This window comes from Micrasema longulum, unplaced genomic scaffold (assembly GCF_059751315.1).
Source record: "Micrasema longulum isolate JH-2025_06_02 unplaced genomic scaffold, ASM5975131v1 h1tg000210l, whole genome shotgun sequence".
NCBI classification, from domain to species: Eukaryota; Metazoa; Arthropoda; class Insecta; order Trichoptera; family Brachycentridae; genus Micrasema; species Micrasema longulum.
The window spans coordinates 780,080-802,017 of record NW_028277415.1 but is presented as its reverse complement, the minus strand read 5'-3'; the positions used below and the strand labels follow the sequence as shown (position 1 = coordinate 802,017).

At 33.9% G+C, this 21,938-nt stretch overlaps 1 protein-coding gene across 1 annotated transcript in view; it reads right to left on the bottom strand.

Moving 5' to 3' along the window:
• Window positions 1-21,938, bottom strand: part of Vps13 (vacuolar protein sorting 13C) — a 68,065-nt gene that overhangs the window by 2,482 nt on the left and 43,645 nt on the right. Inside the window, exons 40-55 of the mRNA XM_088243395.1 lie at window positions 19,885-20,088; window positions 18,004-18,141; window positions 17,623-17,769; window positions 16,929-17,077; window positions 15,731-15,862; window positions 15,212-15,427; window positions 14,636-14,801; window positions 12,565-12,781; window positions 11,485-11,660; window positions 9,777-10,006; window positions 8,143-8,338; window positions 6,172-6,295; window positions 5,306-5,421; window positions 3,744-3,913; window positions 1,710-1,836; window positions 821-946 (exon numbers count right to left, since the gene is read on the bottom strand). Coding sequence (XP_088099521.1) covers window positions 821-946; window positions 1,710-1,836; window positions 3,744-3,913; window positions 5,306-5,421; window positions 6,172-6,295; window positions 8,143-8,338; window positions 9,777-10,006; window positions 11,485-11,660; window positions 12,565-12,781; window positions 14,636-14,801; window positions 15,212-15,427; window positions 15,731-15,862; window positions 16,929-17,077; window positions 17,623-17,769; window positions 18,004-18,141; window positions 19,885-20,088 — 2,634 coding nt within the window. The remainder of the gene's footprint in view (window positions 1-820; window positions 947-1,709; window positions 1,837-3,743; window positions 3,914-5,305; window positions 5,422-6,171; window positions 6,296-8,142; window positions 8,339-9,776; window positions 10,007-11,484; window positions 11,661-12,564; window positions 12,782-14,635; window positions 14,802-15,211; window positions 15,428-15,730; window positions 15,863-16,928; window positions 17,078-17,622; window positions 17,770-18,003; window positions 18,142-19,884; window positions 20,089-21,938) is intronic.

Genomic DNA, 21,938 nt, shown 5'->3' with positions numbered 1-21,938 from the left:
ACATAGAACTATAATTACAGTCTACTATCAATTTTTAATATTATGTTACATAAATAATATTTATTCGTTTAACCTGTGGGGCCGATCATCAGACTTAAAAGTTTTTGTTAAATATTTTTTTGTAACTTTGAAAATTACAAGATAATTACAGTGATATTATTTTAAACTTGCAAATCAATATCAATTCTCCAAAACTCAAAAGGTATTGGTTAGCAAATGTATATTATATAAAGGATATTGTAAAAAATAAAAAAAAATTAAACTATAAAAAATATGTTTGAATAAAAGAGTTTACTGTGAAATCATGTATGTAGTTAGCTTTATAATTTAGAAATTAATGCTATTTTTTTGTTTTCTGCAATAAATGATTTAATACGCCTATAATAAATCAATAATAAAATTCAGTGAATAGAGCTTAGAAATCAAATGAATTATTAATGTTAAATATATTAGTAATACATAATATGTAAATATGCCATATTTTAGTGTTGGTAAATGAGCACAAAGTTTTTTGTATTCATAGTGAAATTATTAATAATATTGTATATGAATGTTATGTATGTTAGTAAAAATAGAGATATTTTTTTTAATTAAAGAAATATTAGCATTCTTATGATTAACTCAAATATTTCAATTTTGAGCCATTTGGGTAGAGTGGAGTAGGTGGGGGGAAATGGAATATTTAAATTTTGAGCTATTTTTAACGAATTGTAAATAACTCAGTAGAGAGAAAGGGTAGAGTGGAGTAGATAGGAGGAAATAGAAAAATTTAGATACACCTTTATGTTATGTTTTAGAAAATGTGTAATATTTTCGTTACCTGCCAACCACCAAATACAGTGTTCTTCTCTAGATATGCGATCCTTTTATCAGTACAAAGAACAACTTCTTTCGTGGCCACTACCCAAACGTGGTAAACGAAAATATCTGTAGCAATATACTTCCCCTGAAAACAAACCTTTCCATAAATAATTGACAAACATTAAATGCAGAATAAATTGGCCTAGTTTCTAAGATAATAAACAAACAGTAATATAAATATTATGCAATGTAAAATGTCTATTTGACATACACCTATTTAATATTTTATTAGTCTTTACGGATCAATTTTTTTTCAGACTACAATAATCTAACAACGTAAGAATTCAAACTTCCCTTGCATAAATAAACATTTTATATCCCTTCTTTGCCACTTGTTTCATTCTTCTGTTCTTTTTCTTTCACAATTGAACACCAATTAATTAAAAATTACATGTCATAATTTCATGAATATTTTAGAGATTTTTAGTAAAGAGAAAATGCCTCAAATTTGCCTGTCATTCTTATGCGTCGTGGCTCAGTTGGTTAAATGGCCAACTGCAAAACTGGCATTGCGTTTCGATTCCCGTCAGTTGCGAGAAAAAAAAAACCAGCATAAGTTTTTTTTCACAATTGGTCTGGGTGTTGTGGTGTATAATTCATAACTTCCTTCCATATCCTTTTTTTCCTCCCTGTTGACAAGCCTCTAAAACAGTAGCTTAGCGGGTTATTCCTTTTAATTTCAATTATTAATTCAAGGTATATTTCATCGGCAGGTGCTAGTCCATTGCAATACACCGGCCAATTTACAAGAAACATGTTTGTACAAACCGGTTTTTGGTCTACAAAATCTGAGCGGATTAAAGTATTAACCTGTCATTTAATAAAACACGATATTCACAAGTGTTTACCTTGTCCAAGTCCCTGAGTAACTTGTACCCTTCGGCGTGACTTTTAGAGTAAGGTCTAACCAGACCATCAGCCTCGAGCCAGCGTGAAGCGCGCATTCTTGTTACTTCTGAAGACAAATCGGCAGCCCTGGACAACATTTTGTTATTTTAAATTACACTTTCAATTAGCTTTTACACGTATAAACATACAAATGTAGATACAAATCACTGTATAAAAAAACAAGACTAAAAATCTAATTTTTCATTGAATTTCCAATTGATTCTTTTAAAGAACACATAATTTGATATGAAATTGGAGGTATAAAACAAATCAAAATCATCAATGAATTGGTTTGCAAGAAACTGAATGCGGGTAACTGATAAATTTAATGAATAAATCTCAGAGTAATAATTCTCTAGAGAAGCCCTTAAGCTCTATTGCATAGAACAAAGGGGCTCCAAATTTTTTATTTGGTTTTAGTTTCATTTTTAGTAACAAGCGTGTAATGGATGGTTTTGGTTTGCGCCTTGAAATTCTCAACCCATGTACCTAAAGTCCGTTGTATTGCTGTAATCCATTGTTAACTTCATGGTCAATAATCATAGAATGGTTTTGTTCCGTATGGGCGACTCTATTAGGTTATTGCTCTAAGGAATAAGTAGTATTATTATTAGGACTGAAACAAAAATTGAGATTGAAGATGTAATACAACCAGTGATGCAACCAGCCACGGAACCACAGCCTCAGCTGTTAGATACATGTTTGCAGCAACTAGGCAGAGGATAACGGACGCTGGACTTCCTACAATAAGCTACCCTATGGTTATCGTTTATCATTTTTGCTAACCATTATGTTAAAAAAATGCTCTACGTTTTTTATTTTCACAGGAGACATTTTGTCCATCTATCGTCCGAGCTGCGAGCAATATGGTCCCAGCCCAGCGCCATTTCAACGTTGCAGCTCTTACAATAATGTCCAGCACTCCTGTTTTGATATCATTTCTTTTGTTATCTCTAAGACTAATCCCCAGCATCGCTCGCTCCATGGCTCCCTGTGTGACTCTCAGTTTGAATGACTTTTTGTTAGACGTCTTAAACCCATACACGAGTAACGAAAAACTGACTTGGAAACCTCTGCAGAAAAACACAGAAAGGACCTGTGGAGAGAGGAGCTTGGTGATAGGCTCTGGATAACGCTATTCGAAAACACAAACACCGCACACAGTTTGGACTTCCCTACGTGGAAAGCTCTAAACAGACAGAGGATAAAGGTGACTAGGTGCAAAAATAATCAACAGAGGTGAGGCTTTCGGAGGGAAATGACACGAGCTGCAATTGCGGGGAGGTGCAGAATGATCCTCATCTGCTGCAGAGTCCACAAATGTGGATGACTTGAGGATGGCAACTGACGAAGCAATATTCGTTGCTGCAAACTGGAGTGGTAATGTCTGATGTCCAGACCCGTTAAGTAATGAAAATAAAGTAAAATATAAAAAACATGTTTATATACTAGGTGTTAATATAAGATGTGTCTCTTTTTTTTATTATTTAAAAATGAACACCAAGAGTAAAACTTAGACCCTGTTTTCTCCTTAATTCCCTCAATTTAACGCGAACATAAAGAAGCGTCAAAAATGCTCGTTTTGAAGGCTTGTAATCAAAGAAAATAAAATTTTGTAATGTAAAAGCAAACACAATATCTTGTAGAGCAGAAAAAATTCTTTCAAATGACGTATAAACTTGACCATTTGTTTTACTTTTAGTGCTACATTTGGAAAAAAACGGACACAACGTAGGTCAACACCATTATGATTTATACCATTCGTTTTAGTGCATGGATTATGCAGACAGGGACTAAACTTAATCGAGGTGCACAGTTTAAATAACTGTAAGGCAAGTACCAATAAAGTCTAAAGTTAAATAATAATTTCAGTGTATTTGTCAAAATGGGTTATATGATAAAACAACCTCTTTTGACAAAAACACAAGAATTATTTAACTTATAACATTTGTGATGTAACTGGCCCTAAGTATTTAATATTAAAATTTCGGAACCTTTTGACGGCATCAAATGAACCGGAAGCGAAATCTACCACCCCCGCAGAAGGTCGCGCCACCAGTCCTACCGCACCCTTCCCTAGTCCCTTCAGGAAGCCCACAGCACCCTCCTCACGGGCTCCCTCGATAGGCTTAGTGAACACACCCGAAACTCCGTCCACCACACCCTGGAAATAATTTGTAGATACAGAGACAGTTTTTGAGAGAATGGAAGTAAATTAACAATACAAGACTGCTGCTTTACTATTGTTTATTTTACAATACTTATCTGTGTTCATTATTAGTAGAAATAAACAAACCAGCCATGTGAAATCTAACAGAGAATGGCTCATTTCACACATATCCAAATCCACACACCGCGGTAAACTTAGAGTGGATTGACATTTATTAAAAATTTATTCAGCGTCTATTCTCAGGTAAAAATCCTGCCAAAAAAAATCGAGTGAAGATTAGTCGGCCTCATAATGCACTAGTTATTGCATTTTCCTGGCATTAAATAAATAAATATAATAAAAAAATATTACAATAAATATCAATCCATCCCGTTATTTTATCACTTTTATCTTATAGAATTCGTCTACATTTACAAGTATTATCATTATCTTTGTTGGTATTCACAGGAGGATACAACAATTTATTGATTAAAAGGGTATGAATTCATTTTGAAGTGTAACCATTATTTATTGCAATTTAACAAAACTTAACAAAGTTTAATTTTAAAATCACCTTTAAATAAAGGACCAATTGGTGTAACATCAAATGGAAGGCGGCATGCTTGTGAAAAATTGGATGAATAATCAATGACAGTATCTGTTTACGCTGGTTTCTGATATATGTTAAATTCTATTTGTTTTTTTTTTATAATTGTTAATGTTATTTCTAAAAAAATTCAATGATTATCTTTTTGGATTTCTAATGTAAATTTGTTTTTTGTTTAAGAAATTGATAAATTTTAGAAATAAGGTTAACTGGCATTCTGTTCTAGTCCATACGACGAGAAAATGTCATCGACATATCTCTTCCATAATTTTTTTTTTTTGTTAAAATATTGTTTACAATGTTATGCTGTGGTGATTGCATCCCCCTATAACTCATTATTTACACAAAGTAGTGACTTATGTGTAAATAAATGGTTTAAAAAACAAAAGCTTGACTCACGCGCGGAAGGTTCCAGGTTCGATTCTCGGTCAAAACACAAAAATTCAAAATGTGATTTTTCTCAAGCCTAGGTATTCTGTGCTGTAATTTACCACTGTAACTGGGCCTCCTGGCATGTTGTGGTGCAAAAAAGACACCTCAAAAATCATGTTCAGTCCACGTTTCAAAAGTACAGATGAACATTTATTGTAAATCTCAGGTCACATAAATAGGTGCTTAAACAATAAATTAAGAATTATTGTATGCATTTCAACAAGTTAAAACCGCTAAAATAATTTACTGAGGAACAGATTTTTGAGTCGTGTCACTTACATTATCTATTATACATAATTTCTTTTACCTAGAATAATGTCATGTTTGTAGTCAAACTTGTAAACATAATAATTAGCAAAACATATTACCATCAGAAGTCCCTTTCCACTCCGAGCAATTCCCTCTTGTAAATTAGCTGGAGGTTTACTGATAATATCTCTTCTCTTGCGCTGGTAATCGGAATCCAGTGATAATGCAGCCAACCCTGTTGAAAATTTATGTTAGAAACTAACAAAGTCATCTACAATATAATACTATATTCCAAATATCTAAGAAAATATAAATATTTTGTTAATATTTAAAGCATTAACTTTGTGGTCAAACATTTCAATAAATGTTAGTAAAAATGTGTATAAAACACCAGCGTGCACTTGGTGTTGGCTTCTAATACACGGGTCCTATCCCCGGTTTTATATTTTTGTGCAACTACTATGGTGAAGATGTATAGTGGGATTTGTGAGTCCGATTGAATGGATTTGCATGGAAGAGACAGGTACATCTTGAAATCGGTAGATATAGAAAAGTCGGTAAGTAGTTATATACAAATATTGACTAACATTTATTTGATTTTACATTAAAATTTAACAATCCAAAGAACTTTTCTTATATTTCATGAGTAAATTGTCATTTTTAATTTGATGATAATGTTAAGTTTTCAACTAATGATGGTGAAAAGTAAAAAAAATACCATTTAATAAAAATGAGAAAACAATACGTTTCTAGATTTTATTATTTCAATCGAAGACCTTAATTTTAAGAGTTGGTTAAAACAACAATAAACTCAACCTAGATAAAATTCAAGGATATTACATATTTTTGTATAAGAGCGTTGACATCTTTTCAATACAATTCTACTGACTTTTTAAATTGTTAAAACAGAACTCATTTCTTTAGATTTGTTTGTTTCAGTTTCAAAGCTGTTAATTTTTAGCAAATACCGTGACATGGAAATTACCTTTTCCCATTGCTCCTGTAATGCGAGATACAGCACCAGCTGCTCCCCCCACTGCGTGCCCAAACAGAGAACGCATTCCAAGCATCAGACCTTCGGCAAACTCTCCCGGACCTTGGATAGCTCCCTACAAAATATAACACCAGATTATTAACTATAATATAATACGATGGGGTAATTACAACAATGAGGTAACTTCAAAATCAGCATTTGTGTTTTTTTTATGATTTGTTCAAATCGTATTATGATGATTTTTCATGATTCATTTTAATCATATTATGATGATTTGAATGCGTGACTTGTCTATTTGTAGCATTAATGCAGGAAGATACAAATACGTGTTTTTATTGGGCAACCCAAAAATGCTGATTTTGAAATTCTCTAGTTGTAATAACTATCCCACGATATTATCTTTTTGACAAATTTGGTTGCTTGGTTGTAAAAATCTCAGATTCATTTAGTATCAATAAGCAACATTTATTACTTGATATTATACCAAGTCCAACAAATACTTGAGGATGGACATGTCAAAAGTTGGAATAATCGGCGGGCGTGCATAAGGAGATGTATGAATATAGAGGAAGCGAGATCTGTATGCAAAGACAGAGTGATATGGCGTTATATCTTACAGTTTTGTTTATACTTTACAGTTTTTTTAATGGCACCTGATGCATAGGACTGATTATCATATCTTCATGTATATTACAAATGTTGACTGATATGCTGCAATTGGGCCCTATGCTTTACTAAGTGCAGATGAGAGAATGATGATGATATTTCCAGATAGAAAACATAACTTCTATTGTTTGTATTTTTGATACCATGAAATATAATAAATGAATGTAGGGTTTGGAATCTTTTAACATTTCCCTAGAACATCTTAGGGATCTTCTTAGACCTCTTTGGAATTTCTACAGTCAGATAAAACATGAGAAACAATTGTATTTTTTTTTTTTTTTTTTCTCGGTTGTGTTGCATTGTTTTTCCCTTGCTTATTATTTATCAAGGTGATATATTTGTGCTGTTTTTAGTGTTAGTGCTTTGTGTATGATTTTACGTGTAAGTGTTTGTGTACTGTCAATTAGTTTACAATCACATCAAAAGCACTAACACAAATACATGTGTCGGCGCCCCCGAATGCGACTAAACTTGTTTGTGTTATGTATTTTGTTATTTGTGTTCGTTTTTATGTGAGTCATTTTGCGTGTTTGTGTTTTGTGTACCTATAACCTCTGTTTTCATGGGCTAGTTTCGCTTTCCGACATTCGTCCAAGTGTTAAGGGAACCATGAGAAACCTTAACAGGAAAGGGAGGTATCTGTGGAGAAATTTTGATTAGTTTACATTTTAATATTGTTATTATCACAGATTGTTATGACAAGTATAGAGTGCCAGCCTCTTTACTTGTTCATGGGTCTTATTCTATCTATAATTACTTTAGCAAAGTTCACGAACATCCCAGAGAGTAACCTGTTTTGAAGTACCTGCATAAAATCTTCAAATGGAACATTTAATCTGTTGCACTCTTTTTCGAAAGAGAATCGATCTATGGCAAACATGGGGCAGTGAAACAACAGATGATCTACGTTTTGCTCCGTCTGTGCGTCGCAAGGACAAGCCGGATTATCTTTCAATTTAAATCTGTGAAGATAAGAGAGTGTGGCTCCATGGCCCGTTAGAATTTGGGTTGACTCGAATGTTGGCGTGTTTGATTTTCTGAAGTTTTTGCACTCTTCTAGTGTCTTTAAAAAGTATTTGGTTCCAGAACCAGTGGTGCTGCTTTGGTATCGTTCTTCCCATTCTGTTAAAGTCAGACTTCTTAATTCTCAATTGTATTTACTGTGCAATCTATTTTTTGTGTTTGACTTATACGTATATAATTCAAAGAACTAATGTAAAGAACATTTTTAATCATTAATAAAATAATAGTGCTCAGTTTATAAAATAAAAATATTCTTTTTCAATATAAACTGACCTGAATGGGTTCGTAGAAGAGGTCTTCAACACCTTTAGTTAAACCGATGACTAGGCCATAAGGATTTCCTATAACATCCAGCCCCAAAACCAAGACATACAGCTGTTTAAGGGCTTGTCCTGTGTAGTGGCTAGTGGCAGTAGCTACCATCTCCTTCTGCGAAAGGAATTCGTATGTTCTCTCGTAGTAAGCCAGCCTGTAATTAGAAAAACAACAAAATAAACATGGCCTTGTGTAGTGTCCTCGAATAGTGATAATTCTAGTTCTAATCTCTTCTATGCATCCTCTGAAGTCAATCTGCTTCCCGTAGTTCAGACATAAATTACCAGACTATATTGTTGCCTTAAATTAAAAGCAATGTAAGTAATATTTTTCTGTATTCGAGATTATGGTTGAATATTTTTCACCATACAAAATAGCATTTATCTCAGTCATTTGAATGAAGAACTTGTTGACAGAAATGAGGTAAAACACATTTCATCCCTTAAGTAACAAAACCGGGCAAGTATTTTTGTTATTTTTACAGGGTGGCAATAAAAACTGCTTATTTTATTGATTGATATTTAGACTCAGAGTTTTGAATAGGCGACAGATTATGGATAAGCATTTCATTTTATAAGGTAATTTAATTGAGCTTTTTAATAAAATAAGCTGTTTTTTCATCATTCTGTAAAAATGACTTATGCGCTGTTTATTTATTTATTTCAATAACGCCCCGGGGGCTCTTACAGCCCCGCCACACTATGCTCCTTGCGATGCTCATCACTATGCTCCTCGCGCTGCCGCCCTCTCGCCCGATGTTGCCCTCTCTGCCCACACACTGCTCTACCCGTGAAATTAATCGTGACGATCCGCACTTGTCATTTGTCTTTGCTAAACAATGGACGATGAAACTGTGGCAGCGTGCGCGCTATGCATTTTTAGTATAGCTCATTATATCAATGTCATACAAAGAAATATACATCATTCAAAAATGACGCGTGCGTCTTGTGTGAGCGCTCAAATGCGTACTGCGACCGCGCGATTATGTAGCCAGCCACTTGCGCTCATTTTGCTGGTCCTTTGAAGGAATGCAGTGGTGCATTATCCAGCCTACAAAGAATGCCTGTAGCGTTGTCACTGGAGCAATGTGCTCTACTCCAACTACAGCAATGGAAGCGATGTAATGCCTAAATCCTCTACACATTCATGTGCAGATGAAGGCAGGCATGACCATGCTACGTGCGATGGAGTCAGGCAATGCCAACTGTAAATCTAGAAGTATGAGGAATTTGCAGCAATACCTCATCGATAATCCAATGTTAGCTATGCCATCGGATGAAATGACTATGGAATTCAACTTCCAAAAGCATTGTATGGTGCTTATACCTGATTGGGAACAATGGCTGCCCAGTAGCCAAGCTCTTTATATACCTGGGCTCGGAAGAGGAGATTTAGCAAAATGTAAACTCTCGCCTTCCACACAGCAGCCAGGCTCTTTATAAACCTGGGCTTGGAGGGCGAGAACTATTCACAGGGACCCGTCACAATAGATCTTCACAGGTCGCAGTGACGTCAGGAGCTTGAATAGCACTGACCCCCCCCACCTCTAAGAATAAGGCGACACTATGTTTTGAGTATAAAAATAAACTTACTTGAATATGACATCATTCATGTCGGTAAGTGTGACTCCCAAGCCCTGGAGAAGTGTTCCCACAAAGGAGGGCAGTTGCTGAGCACCTCCCATAGAGAAGGATACATGCACCTTAAGGGGAGAGAGGTGAAGAAGATCGTAGAAGTGTTTCTGATCTGTTGCGGTGTACTCCGCTACTACAGACTCTAAAGGTCTTCCGGCTGCTTCCATATCCAAGGCAAACCTCTCAGCCTATAAAAGCAATATTAATCAACAAAATCTCGCATGGTAAAATATACATGAAGGATAACACAGTTTAAGAAAAAATTACCATTTGAAACAATGTAAAATTTTGTCATTTGTGATCCCATGGTAGTATTATGGACTTTGAATAAGAGAATAAATTTCTCGAATTTTTACGGCCGTTTAGTGCTCCAGATCAGAAGTTTAGAGGATTGCTCTCTACTCTACCATAACTTGATTCTCATTTTCTAATTTGTTAACAAATAACTAATACTGGCGGGAAAATTTTAACATTTATAATTGTTAAGAACTCAAATATGTTTTGATTAATGTAAAATTATGTTTAATTAAGCTAATAGAACTGTCAGTAAATTTATATTTCTACACTAAGGTATAATTAAATAGAGATGATGCTTCATAGAAAGATATTTTGAAATTATGTTCCAAAAAATGAGCGCTGTCACATTGCTGAAAATGAGTAGTAAAGTAAAAAAGATTAACTGTCTACGACAATTTACTGTGAATTCAAAGCTGCATGTTGCGCCTTTTTACACTGCTTCACGTTTACTGACTGCAAGTTAGGTTCCGGAACATAGGTTGAATGAAACACGAGGGGGTGCTTAGTGCTGCATCCAGTGTATACATATATATCAATGTACAATTCCTACACACACATGCATGTGTAATGATGGCATGATTTCAGAACATCTGTTATATGAATTAAATTTTTCTACTGACATTTCTTGATTTTTAGTTTCATCTTAAGCAATATTTTATTTATTAAAATCTTGTGTTTTAAAAACAGATAAATTATTCATTATTTGATTCAAAACACAATATGCACAATTTTGATCAAACTAACTATTTGACTGTCTCTTTTAATCTGGCTGAGATTTCAATGCGTTCCCCATTTATATAAGAGAGCAATTAGTTTTGTTACAAAGCAAATGGCCGGCGCCAAGACGCGCCAGTTAAAATTAAAATTGCCAAAACAAACAGCATAGTTCCAAAAAATTACATAAGTTCTATTTCCTTTATAAGAAATATTACTACGCATCAAATCTAAATATTTAAGAGCTTTTAATACGAATTGCGTTTTTCAAAGAAATAAAATTATTGTCAAAAATATTTTTCTTACAACACCCTGTTGTACTCTTAAAATGTTACATACACAATACACATTGTTTCTTATTCATGTGACACTACAGTCTAAAAATAATGATTAGGCAAAAGTACATCTTTACAGCTTCAAAACTGAAATATAAGTACAAAGAAAATGTTAGTATTAATTACGTCATGCAAAAAATATCCATGTGCTTACGCAATAAGGCATTATCAGAATATTCCAGTAGGTCAAATAGACAGTTAAAATATCTATAGAAATCTACTCACAAAAGGTCTAAACACATATGATTATGGAGATCTACTTTGATACAGCAGTATAAGGCTTTAGTGAAATGAGATTATATAACAAAATAAATACTTACAGCAACACTTTCTGAAATTTCTTCAGCTGGGAATAATCCCATAAGGGCGTTGATAAGTCCCATATCTATCTTGACATGAAACTCCTGTACCAGAAGCTTGTAATACTTATATTGCTTTACACTGGTGTGCTCCATGAGCCTCTGCACAATGCACAACTCCACAAATGGTTTCATAGCTGAAAAAACATTGGAATTCTTATTATGTAGCCCAAGTTGCTATTTAAAACCATATACATATTGTGTCAATCAGTACGCTACGAAGCGGACTTATTTTCACTCGATTTCCTTATTCAGGATTTTAATCTGAGAGCAGCCATCGAGTCGAAACCACTTGTGCAGGATTCTGATTCTATTTCACATGCAGGACTGTATTCTTAATTCACCAGGACACAGAGAAATGGTGGGTGAAAATGGCATATTGCTTTAGCTGTAAATAACCGTTTAGAAAATGGAAAAGTTGTGCTAGAGCAGGGTTCGAACCTCGGCCGCCTGGTCCAGAGTCTGTGACAGTACTATGGGACAATAGTGAAAGCACTCACTCCATATACTCGAAAACCATTTTAAAGACTAAGGGTCTTCCTGACGGTTTTACACAGTTTTTTTTCATCAAAAACCGATTAGCTTTATTATTTTCAATTTTATAAACTGTGATTTTGATTGAATTTTACTCTACTGCTTTCATTGGGAGAAAAGAGGAGAGAGGGAAGAGGAGAGTGATGTTGCAAACACGAATGATAGCAAAAACAAATATTCCCTTCTCAAAAATGTTTTCCCTCTCTGATGCATCAAGTTTAGATCTTAATACCAACAATTTAGAACTTATTATCATTCGCTCTTCATACAAGTCACCAATTTTTTTTTTCATGAATCACCACTTATTTCTAGGTTATTAACTACTTAAATTTAATCATGTCACAGCGAAAGGATTGCAACACTTCGGGTTAGAAAGGCAACACTTCATCCCTCTTATAGGAAAGGACAGTACAAAATATTTGTTCAACTCATACCAGGAGACATTGGGCTTTGACAGTGTATAGGCAACACTGCTTCCCCTTGATGGGAAAGGGACTACAAATATACCTTGGTGCGAGGCCACACTGCGTGGGGGGGCCACGGGGGCAAGCACGACGGGGAAGGTGGCGGCCGGCAGCTGTTGGTCGGCCTGCAGACGATGCAGGCGGGCATGCAACTGCGACCGGTGGGAGCCCGCCCCGTACTGCGCCCACAGCCCGGGCTGCAGCGTGCGCCGCAGGAAGCGCTTGTTGGGCCGGAGCATCTTCATACACTCGAAATCCACCTGAATATTTTGTTTTATTACTACCACAATTTATACTCACTCAATTGTTTTAAATTTGGCATGGTTTGATGGGATAATGTGCTGCTGCGCTGGTTGGAGTGTAATTCAGTGATTGTGTTATGTAGGTGATTTACATGAACTCTTATCAAGAAATCTTCTGGTTCTTCTCAAAATTTAAAATGTTTTGTTCTTTGCAATCTTTTTTGTTACCACCTTAGTATTGATGAAATGTAAGTTTCAAGTGAACTTACATAGTTTATAAATAGTATATAATTAATATATAGTTTAATTATCATTAGATATAAGTTTATTTGAGGAAATTCATATCTTATAATGTTTGTACTATTTTAAGACCAAATGAAAAAATAAATAAGTAAACCCTGTTTTGTTTGCTGTCTACTACACTATGATACATTCCCACCTATCATATATATCATGTATGTGGGGTTTTGCTAACAAAAATCAGATCTCGAGGAGCAAGTTCTTCAGAACAGAGCTCTAAGAAACATTCATGGACTGAAATGAGATTCTTATGTCAAGGATATTTACTGACAGACATCCAGCCAGTCTGAAAGCATTTGGGCATACTCAAAACATTGTTGAAAAATACTTCCTTTCAAGGTTATGCCACTGCATGACATCACCAACACTTTTTCGAATATCATAAACTTTTCTGCTCACACAAATTTCAAATACACATTTAATCATGATATTCACAACCATAATACACGAAACTAGAAAAATCTTCATGTATCTAAATTTCACTCAAGGAAGTTCGGAAAAAGTCTCTGGAAAATATTGGCCATTCCCAATTTAATAAACTGCCCGATGAACTAAAAAACGAAAAATCGAACAGCAAATCTAAAAGTGTTGCAATTAAAAAATATTGTACTGTCACAAAAAATGTTTTCTTTTTATTTACCGTCCCAAATGAGTTGTTTTTTTTATAACTTCTGGGAGTATATATGAAAAATATGTGCTTCCAGTTATGTTAAATTTGTTGCCAACCGGTCCTAGAAATCTACCAAAAGAAACTGGGGCAAAATGAGAAAGTGGCTATTCGATCAGGAGTTTATCCACATATGGATGAAAAAAAATAAAATATGCCTATTATGTACATGATTATTTGTCTAAAATAAAGAAGCATTGTGAATTCCAAGGGCTCTAGTGATAACCTTCGCTTGATTTCGGCTGAACTTTATCAGGTTAAAAGCGAAACTTTGCGAGTACCCTTTTATCAGTTTCTTCGCATGGTGCTGACCAGGTACTTTTTGCCAGAGAATTACACTCTGCTTCCTAGTCCATGACCTAAGCTCATTACGAGGAGCACATTTAGGCAACCCACAGTAGAGATCAAGGCCTATTGGGGCTGTTCTCAGCTCCCAGCCTTGCCGATTCATTAGCTGCCTCGTTACTGCCATGTTTGGGTGTCCAGATACCCAAATTAATGTCACACTGTTACACTCGCCGACACAATTAAGCGCCTGTAGGCACTCCAAGGTTAATTTAGAATTGATCTTGACAGAGTTCCGTGCTTTCAGAGCAGCCTAACTGTCTGAGAGAATATAAATTCTTTTGTTTTTGTATTGTCGTCGCAAATTTTCATGTGCACAGGCATTGGGTTCTGTTTGGAAGACAGTGGGATAGAGCCCTAGGCTAATAGAGAACCTTTTCACGGGTCTAACTCCGCGTATCCCAGTATGGTATGTCACTACTTTCTATTATCACTATTCTAATGTAAAATAATCTACCAAGAATTGAAAGCCATTGACCAATGATAAGATAGTGTACTTTCACTAGTAAATATATTTATAAGTATAAAACAGAATTATTACAATCATAAATGCAGCATACCTCCGTTTTAGTGTCTATTAATACTCTTCCCGGAACAGTCTTCCCGGCAACCTCACACTCTGCCAGGAACCGCTGGTACGCATCCTCTACCATGGCTGTGTCAGTGATACTCAGAGCTTTGTAGCGCCGATCCACGTGCTTGCATGTCTCCCATATTATTCCGGAACTTGAATAATAAAAATACTAAATACATCCGAGAACCTCGCCCACCACATAAAACTAAGACAACCTCGCCGGTACAAAGTTCTTAAATAACTAAATTTATGATAGATACAAATCTAAACAGAGATGGGATTATTAGGTGGATACAGATATCTCAACAGACATGAGGAATTATTAGGGAACATCAAAATTCAGGCATTAACAGGGCTAAAACATAGATAAGGAACATTTTTGAAATGATATATATGCATTTACAATAAATTTTTGTAGTCTACGCATTTACATGTTTGAGCATGCATATTCCAGCTGTGAAGTAAAAGTAGTGAAAATTTGGCTTCGGTATCTTCCAATTGTAATGGCCCCCCTGTGTTAAAAGTTCTGGACATATTCACATTATTGAAAAAAAAATCTCACCTGGCAATACTGATATACATGATCTCCTGGCGCGCTATGTTGTTGACTAGAGACAGACCGATCCCGTGCATAGACAGGGTCACCTCCGTCTGGATGGCCCCTGCCTCCCCGGCCATGTGGGCGGAGTGAGCTATCATCACCTCCATAGTGAACAGCAGCACTCGCTGCATCCCGTCCAGGAACGACACCCAGTATGCCCGCGCTTCATTGCCCAACCTAGGGAACATTTATGGCACCATCAATGAAAAAGTTTAATGCTATAATATTTTGTGTCTAAATATTTGTATACAAGCAATGGATAAAATGTTTTCCATTTCTGTTGTGATGCATCAATAGCAGCTAAATACACAATTCCTTCTGTAGTTGAAAAAATATCTAATATTGCTATCAATCCCATATAATTAAGGATACATACGATAATCGCTAAAAAGACGTTGAATAAAACATCAATGCTAGTAAAGAAAAAAAAAACGTTTTTCTATAATACAATATAAATTACATAAATAAAAAAAGCCTTACATAAAATCACCAAAGCCATCTTTGCGTAAATCATTTTCAACCTCTTTTTTCTTGTATCCTTCAAACATGATGACTTTTGGTCCTGCTGGATTTTCCCATGGGTACATTACACTGTGCATGCCTTTCAGTGTCCTAAAAATAAAAATAAAAATTTATAGACCATATTAATTTTACGACAAAAAGGGATAATAGTTGTCTACAAAATTAATAAAATAAGTGAACACAGTAAAAAATATACATATTTTCAAAAAAGACAATACAAATGAAAGGGAAATTAATCATAATAATAATGAGAGAATAATGAAAACAGAGATTTTTTTACTCAAATTTCTTGGCCATTTTTAATTGGTCACAACCCCAACATATTTATGCGTATAATATATATAAATGTATTTTATATCAATTTTAATTATTTATGTTAGATATATATTCAAAATTAACTACATATCGTCAGTGATACTGCAATGCGTAATCTGTTTAATTTTATATGACTGGGTTGGTTTGAATAAAATAAACTCAGAAAAGTTCTCTACTGGGTCATGGAAATCTACAAAGTTCAATAGTAAATGTAGTTTGCGGTCAGGGAATTAATGGTGAACTATGGATACTGAATGGAGAATGGACAATGGAACAAAGAGGAGTAAGGTAAGGAGCTAACCTAGACCGTTTGGGATTATTGTGAAGATGGCAGCACCAGAAATCGAGGCAACTAAACAAATCACATCTATAAAAGGATCAACTTCAAATAATTATTAAAATGTATTAAAGTCTGTATAACATTAGAAAAAATATGATGAAAAATTATACATAGAATTTTAGATGGCATAATAATTTATTTATTTACTAATTTTTTCCCATCATAAACAACGAATTATATTGTACAACAGATACTCTAATTAGGTCACCTGGGCCCATATTACAATGGGAAATTAACTTAAATATAGTGCAAATAAATATGAATAATCCAAAATTAATGTTGGCTGTAAATTGTATTATGTGCAAAATAAACAACAATGTCGCAGAAGCAATGATACATGTAACTGGTTATCATAGCTTGAAATACATAAAATAATTATAATAAAATAGATACTGATTAAAAAATAATATGCATGAGGAAAATTTTAAAGAAATAATTTAATATAGGTATATTATGTATTGCAAAAACGAATAAATTATAGTAATTAATATAAGTACTTACTTTATGTTGATGCTTTCCTTTTCCCATAGCTTGACATCATATGGCGTGTGGTTGATTATAAGTGCAGGAGCCAACCCAGGTCGGTACTGTCTCAAAGTTACATAAACACCTCCTTCAGTTACCAATGTCTCCACATTTATACCCCCATACTAGAATTGTAGTGAAACATTTATTTGATTGTTGATTAATTAATAAAATTCCACATTCAACAACCAATAAATACACAATAGTTAGGGATCGGCAATGTTTAAAACAAGTTACAAAACATTTCGAATAAAATTTTTGGTGTTCGTTGATATTTAAAGAAATAGGAACTCATTTTGTTCTAAAACTGATCAACATTAGAAATTTGAAACAAATTATTAAAAAACTATAAGTAAATAATTGCATTGAATTATTTTCTCATTTGTCTTTCTACTAGGCTTAGAGACTATAAAAAAAGACGCATTTACACAGTAGGTATATAAAATAGTTTTTATAGTATTTTTCAAAACGTTAATTTAAATATAAAATCCACAAATAAAAAAAGATAAAATAGTTATACCGCAAAACTTGACAATGAATTAGAACCGAAAATATATTATATAGGTTTAGGTTAAAAATGTGTTAAATTTACATATCTGAAAGCAAAGAATGTGACTGGCAAGATGAGTCAAAATCATAATGTTTTTATGGATATTATGGTTTTAAGTACCTCATTATTTAGTTTGAGTAAGGAAGTGTGCTGATCAGTATAGATGAAGGGAGCACTAATTGCTGGATGGTCAGAGGCCTTAATTTTCATTAATTTATCTTCCTTTTCGGACTTTGGCCAGAGAGGTGTACTGGAGTTGGGCTCAACCTACAAAGGGGAATAAAATAAAATCAATAATCTAATTAAATGATCACACTGAGTTACATTTACCGTTTTCACAATGTTTGATTATTCTAAAAATCAATTTAAAAAATGTAAGAATAGAATAAATATTGACTCTATAGGATTAAAGGAATATTTTTACTTTAGATGGTCAGATAGCTCTCTTCAAGAATAAAAATAAATAAATGTTAAAGCAATAACTGAATGAGAATGCTTTACTTTAGTGTAAGGATCGCCAGGTCTATCCACTTCCTGGCACTCGATGGTGAAGGGAGCATTGTTGATGAGCAAAAAGTACGGAGTGAAGGTCACTTGTTTCGTCAGACTGTTATATGTAAGGTGATTGGATACACCGATCTGTAAAAAAATATGTATGGGTAAGTAATTACATATTATACTTTAAAAATACCAATTCTTTGTACCTATTTTACTTATTGTAATATAGGTAGGTACAAAATATTAAACATAAAAAATACATGTGTCTACAGTGGGGTGTCCTGTGTCGAGGACACTTTATATTACTATTTTTCATTATTATAGAGCACAGAAATAAATATTACAGAGAAAATTAATTGATTAAAAACATAAAGAAATGCACCATAAAACATCGTGTATTTACAAAATAAATTACCAATTGAGTAGAGAATCAAAATTGTTATTAATATTTCAAGCATTGACTTTGTGGTCAAACATTTTACTAAATGTTATTAAATATTTGTATATAACCATTTACTGACTTTTCAATGTCTACCGGTCTCGAGACGTACCCGTCTCTTCGTCAAGACACCTATTGAACTAACATGCCAAGGGTTTTGCATGTTAGTTTAATTGATGTTCTGATGAAGAGACGGGTACGTCTCGAAACCGGTAGACATTGAAAAGTCAGTAAGTGGTTATATACAAATATTTAATAACATTTAGTAAATCAATGGGGTTCAAACCATCAGTAGTTTCGCAGTGAGTCACATCTTGCTGGAGGGTGTGATTCTATTAAATGCTGCAAATGCCTAGTTGCATTCCACCGGAAACACTACTGACTAGTCTAACTCATTAGAGTCCACGTCCCGAACATTGGGCAATGGGATCACACTCATAACAGTGTGATCACAGCAGATAACGAGAGGAGGAAAGATGAGTTTCTGGCGCCTCCAAACCAGAACCAACTAGCTAAGGGAAGGTAACCCCGTCAAAAAAATCCACCAGAGAAAGCAAGGGAAACCACTCTGGTCATCTTTTCCCAGGAATCGCTATGGCGAGTACATCCAACAAACAGTTGTCCTGGCCTCAGAGTAGCGCAAGACCCAGATGCTTTTGCTGTAGTGATCGCCAACGTCGGGGGGACCTGATGAAGCACCGCAAGAAGAAATCGAAATTGATTTGGCAGAATGACACAATCCATTTTACATCTACCCACCTATTCACTCACCTCACTCTTATTCTATAAAAATCGTATTTTGCTCTCATTTCGGCTACATCCACAATTCCTCTTTCTTCTCTAACTCATATAGTGTCCATGCGGCTCGACTGTGGAATCATCTCCCATCCACCATCAAAGATGTTTCTACATTATCTCTGTTTAAATCACGTCTGAAGAAACATCTCCTTTCTCTTCCTAAATCTCTCCTCCTTTCCTTTTTCCTCTTTCCTCTTTTTCCCCTTTTCCCATTTTTATTTCTATTTTTATGTATCTTTAGCTTTTTAATCTTTTTTTTCTATTGAATATGTTCTGTAACTTGAATTATAAAAATCAAACTTTTATTTTATTGGTTGGTTGGAAGAAATTGCCATTTGGCAATAAGCCCGCCAATGTACAAATAACATTATGTACAAAAAGTTGAATAAATAAATAAGAATGAACACTCTGTGACTGACTCACTACATTCATCTTATTAAAATGAAGTATTCAAAATTCACCCTGCTGCAATTAACTTCATTTCAAAAGATACTACACACTTCAAAGCCTTTTTTTTAAATGAGACTTTCATTGTTTTATTTATAAAAATACAGCTACTCTAACCATGTACATATTATATGTTGTGAGGAACTAGTGGGCTAGTTGGCCTTATGCGTATTTAGAAACTATTTAGTCACATAAATTACCTGGTACACCATTCCAGAATGTTTACAAACAACAACTCCCGAGCTCCCAGGAATATCGAGGGAGAATTTCTCGGACCAGTCTCCATTTCCTACTCGGATAGAAGCTTTTTTCTTGCCAAAGAAATTTTTGGCCCGGAACGAGAAGAGAATCGGTTCTTTGTAGTCTGCTGGGTGGTACAAGATGTTACTCAACTCTTCAGAGGACTGCAAACACACAAAACCATTAAGACAAGATATCAATTTATAAATACCATGCATAAACATACAAAAATTAAAACATAAGATACAAATATAGCGTGTTACTCATAAGAGAAACGAAAGAATATTACATACATACCCACATTATTAACAATCACCACCGATTTTTTCATTTTTTTCATGCATTATTACTTTTAGTTTACATGTTTTGCATGCATAACATAAAAATGTGTAAAAAAATCTCACTAGTAAAAAATGGCATGAGAATAAGCTTAAAAAACTAAAAGCTGCAAAAATACTTTTAGATTTTTCCAGTCAATTTTTAAATTTTACTCTGTTAAACTCAATTAGTCAAATCCACACAAACATTAAGCGGTCTTTGAAACAACATTTTCAAAATCATTCAAAAAAACATTTTGACAGCGTTTTAATATGTGCTTAGGGAGATGGTTCATGGTACTTTCAGCCTGTAACGAAGACCGAATAACAAAACATTATTATTTAAGGCCATTTAAAAAGAAAATAACATAGAATTAATTCATAATATATGAATAATTCATATATTTTTATACACTACATATTTACTACCCAATTTTTATTAAGATGAAAATTCAAATAAGACTGATCATAGTTGATAACTAAATTCTCTTCGAACATTTTACCTAATCTAAAAATTCTAATACCCTACATACATCGCTACAACTTAAAAACAAACTGCTATTTGAAATACAACATAAAGCAAAATAATTATACTACAATGACTGATATAAGGCAAATTTATTCCTATAGTGAAATGATTCTACCTAAGATTTATTTAGCCACTAGCGGCATCAAAGGCGACGGATCTCATATTATGGAAGAAGGTGTTGGAAATATATATGTATTTAGAATAGTGCGAAAGAAGTATGGAAGAACAGAGTTAAAGTTGATAGGTATATAATAATATCATGATTTTAAGTTTAAATTTAAATGTGTTTAGCACCATTAGAAGAGCATGAAAACAAAAACCTTCGGTCGTAACATGAAATTTTACTCTTTCTACACATTTAGCAAAAACTATTCAATTTATAACATATTTCGCTTTGTAGGAAATAATAAAATTTTACTATGCAGAACACAAAAAGTTATGTGCATTCAATACACCGAGGCAATTGATACCTTATGTGGACTGTCTGTAGAGTTTCTTCCTTCGTTTTTGCGTGATTTCTGCAATGGAGACATTTGTTGCAAAACAAAAACACACAACACTCGGGACAAAAAGGTCTAGCAATAAGGATAAAAAGAAACACCAGAAAACAGGTAAATAATTTTTCAAATATTAGGTACTGCACACTTCAAAATATAATAACTACATATTATATCACCACAAACGTATCTTTTGTCATTTTTAGTTTACAGTAAAAATTCACATATATATTTATATGTACAAAATGGATTTTAGCTTTATTCTATATGTTTTATGTTTTTGTATCCTACCAAAGGTCACTAAAGTTTTTAGATATTACCAGAATTGAATACAATAGTAATTATAATTAAAATGATTTTCATTATGCATAAAACTAAAATAATTTGAAATATTAAAAGATAGGAAGTAAGAAAAATACTATTGGATAGTAACTACAAAAACAATTACGTCCTGGTTTGTAGCCATATAATTCAGACCGTTTTTTTTGTATTACTTGTGCGTCTGTGGAAACAAATGAAACCATTATATTATGTATATTTTTAGTATCAAAAACATTTTTCACTCTGTGGTATGACATTTTACACTTATTTGTATAAACCATGACCATTCCACTAATTTTGAGGTTACTACCTCGTCATCGGGACTTATACTAACTTAGATTACTCACGTT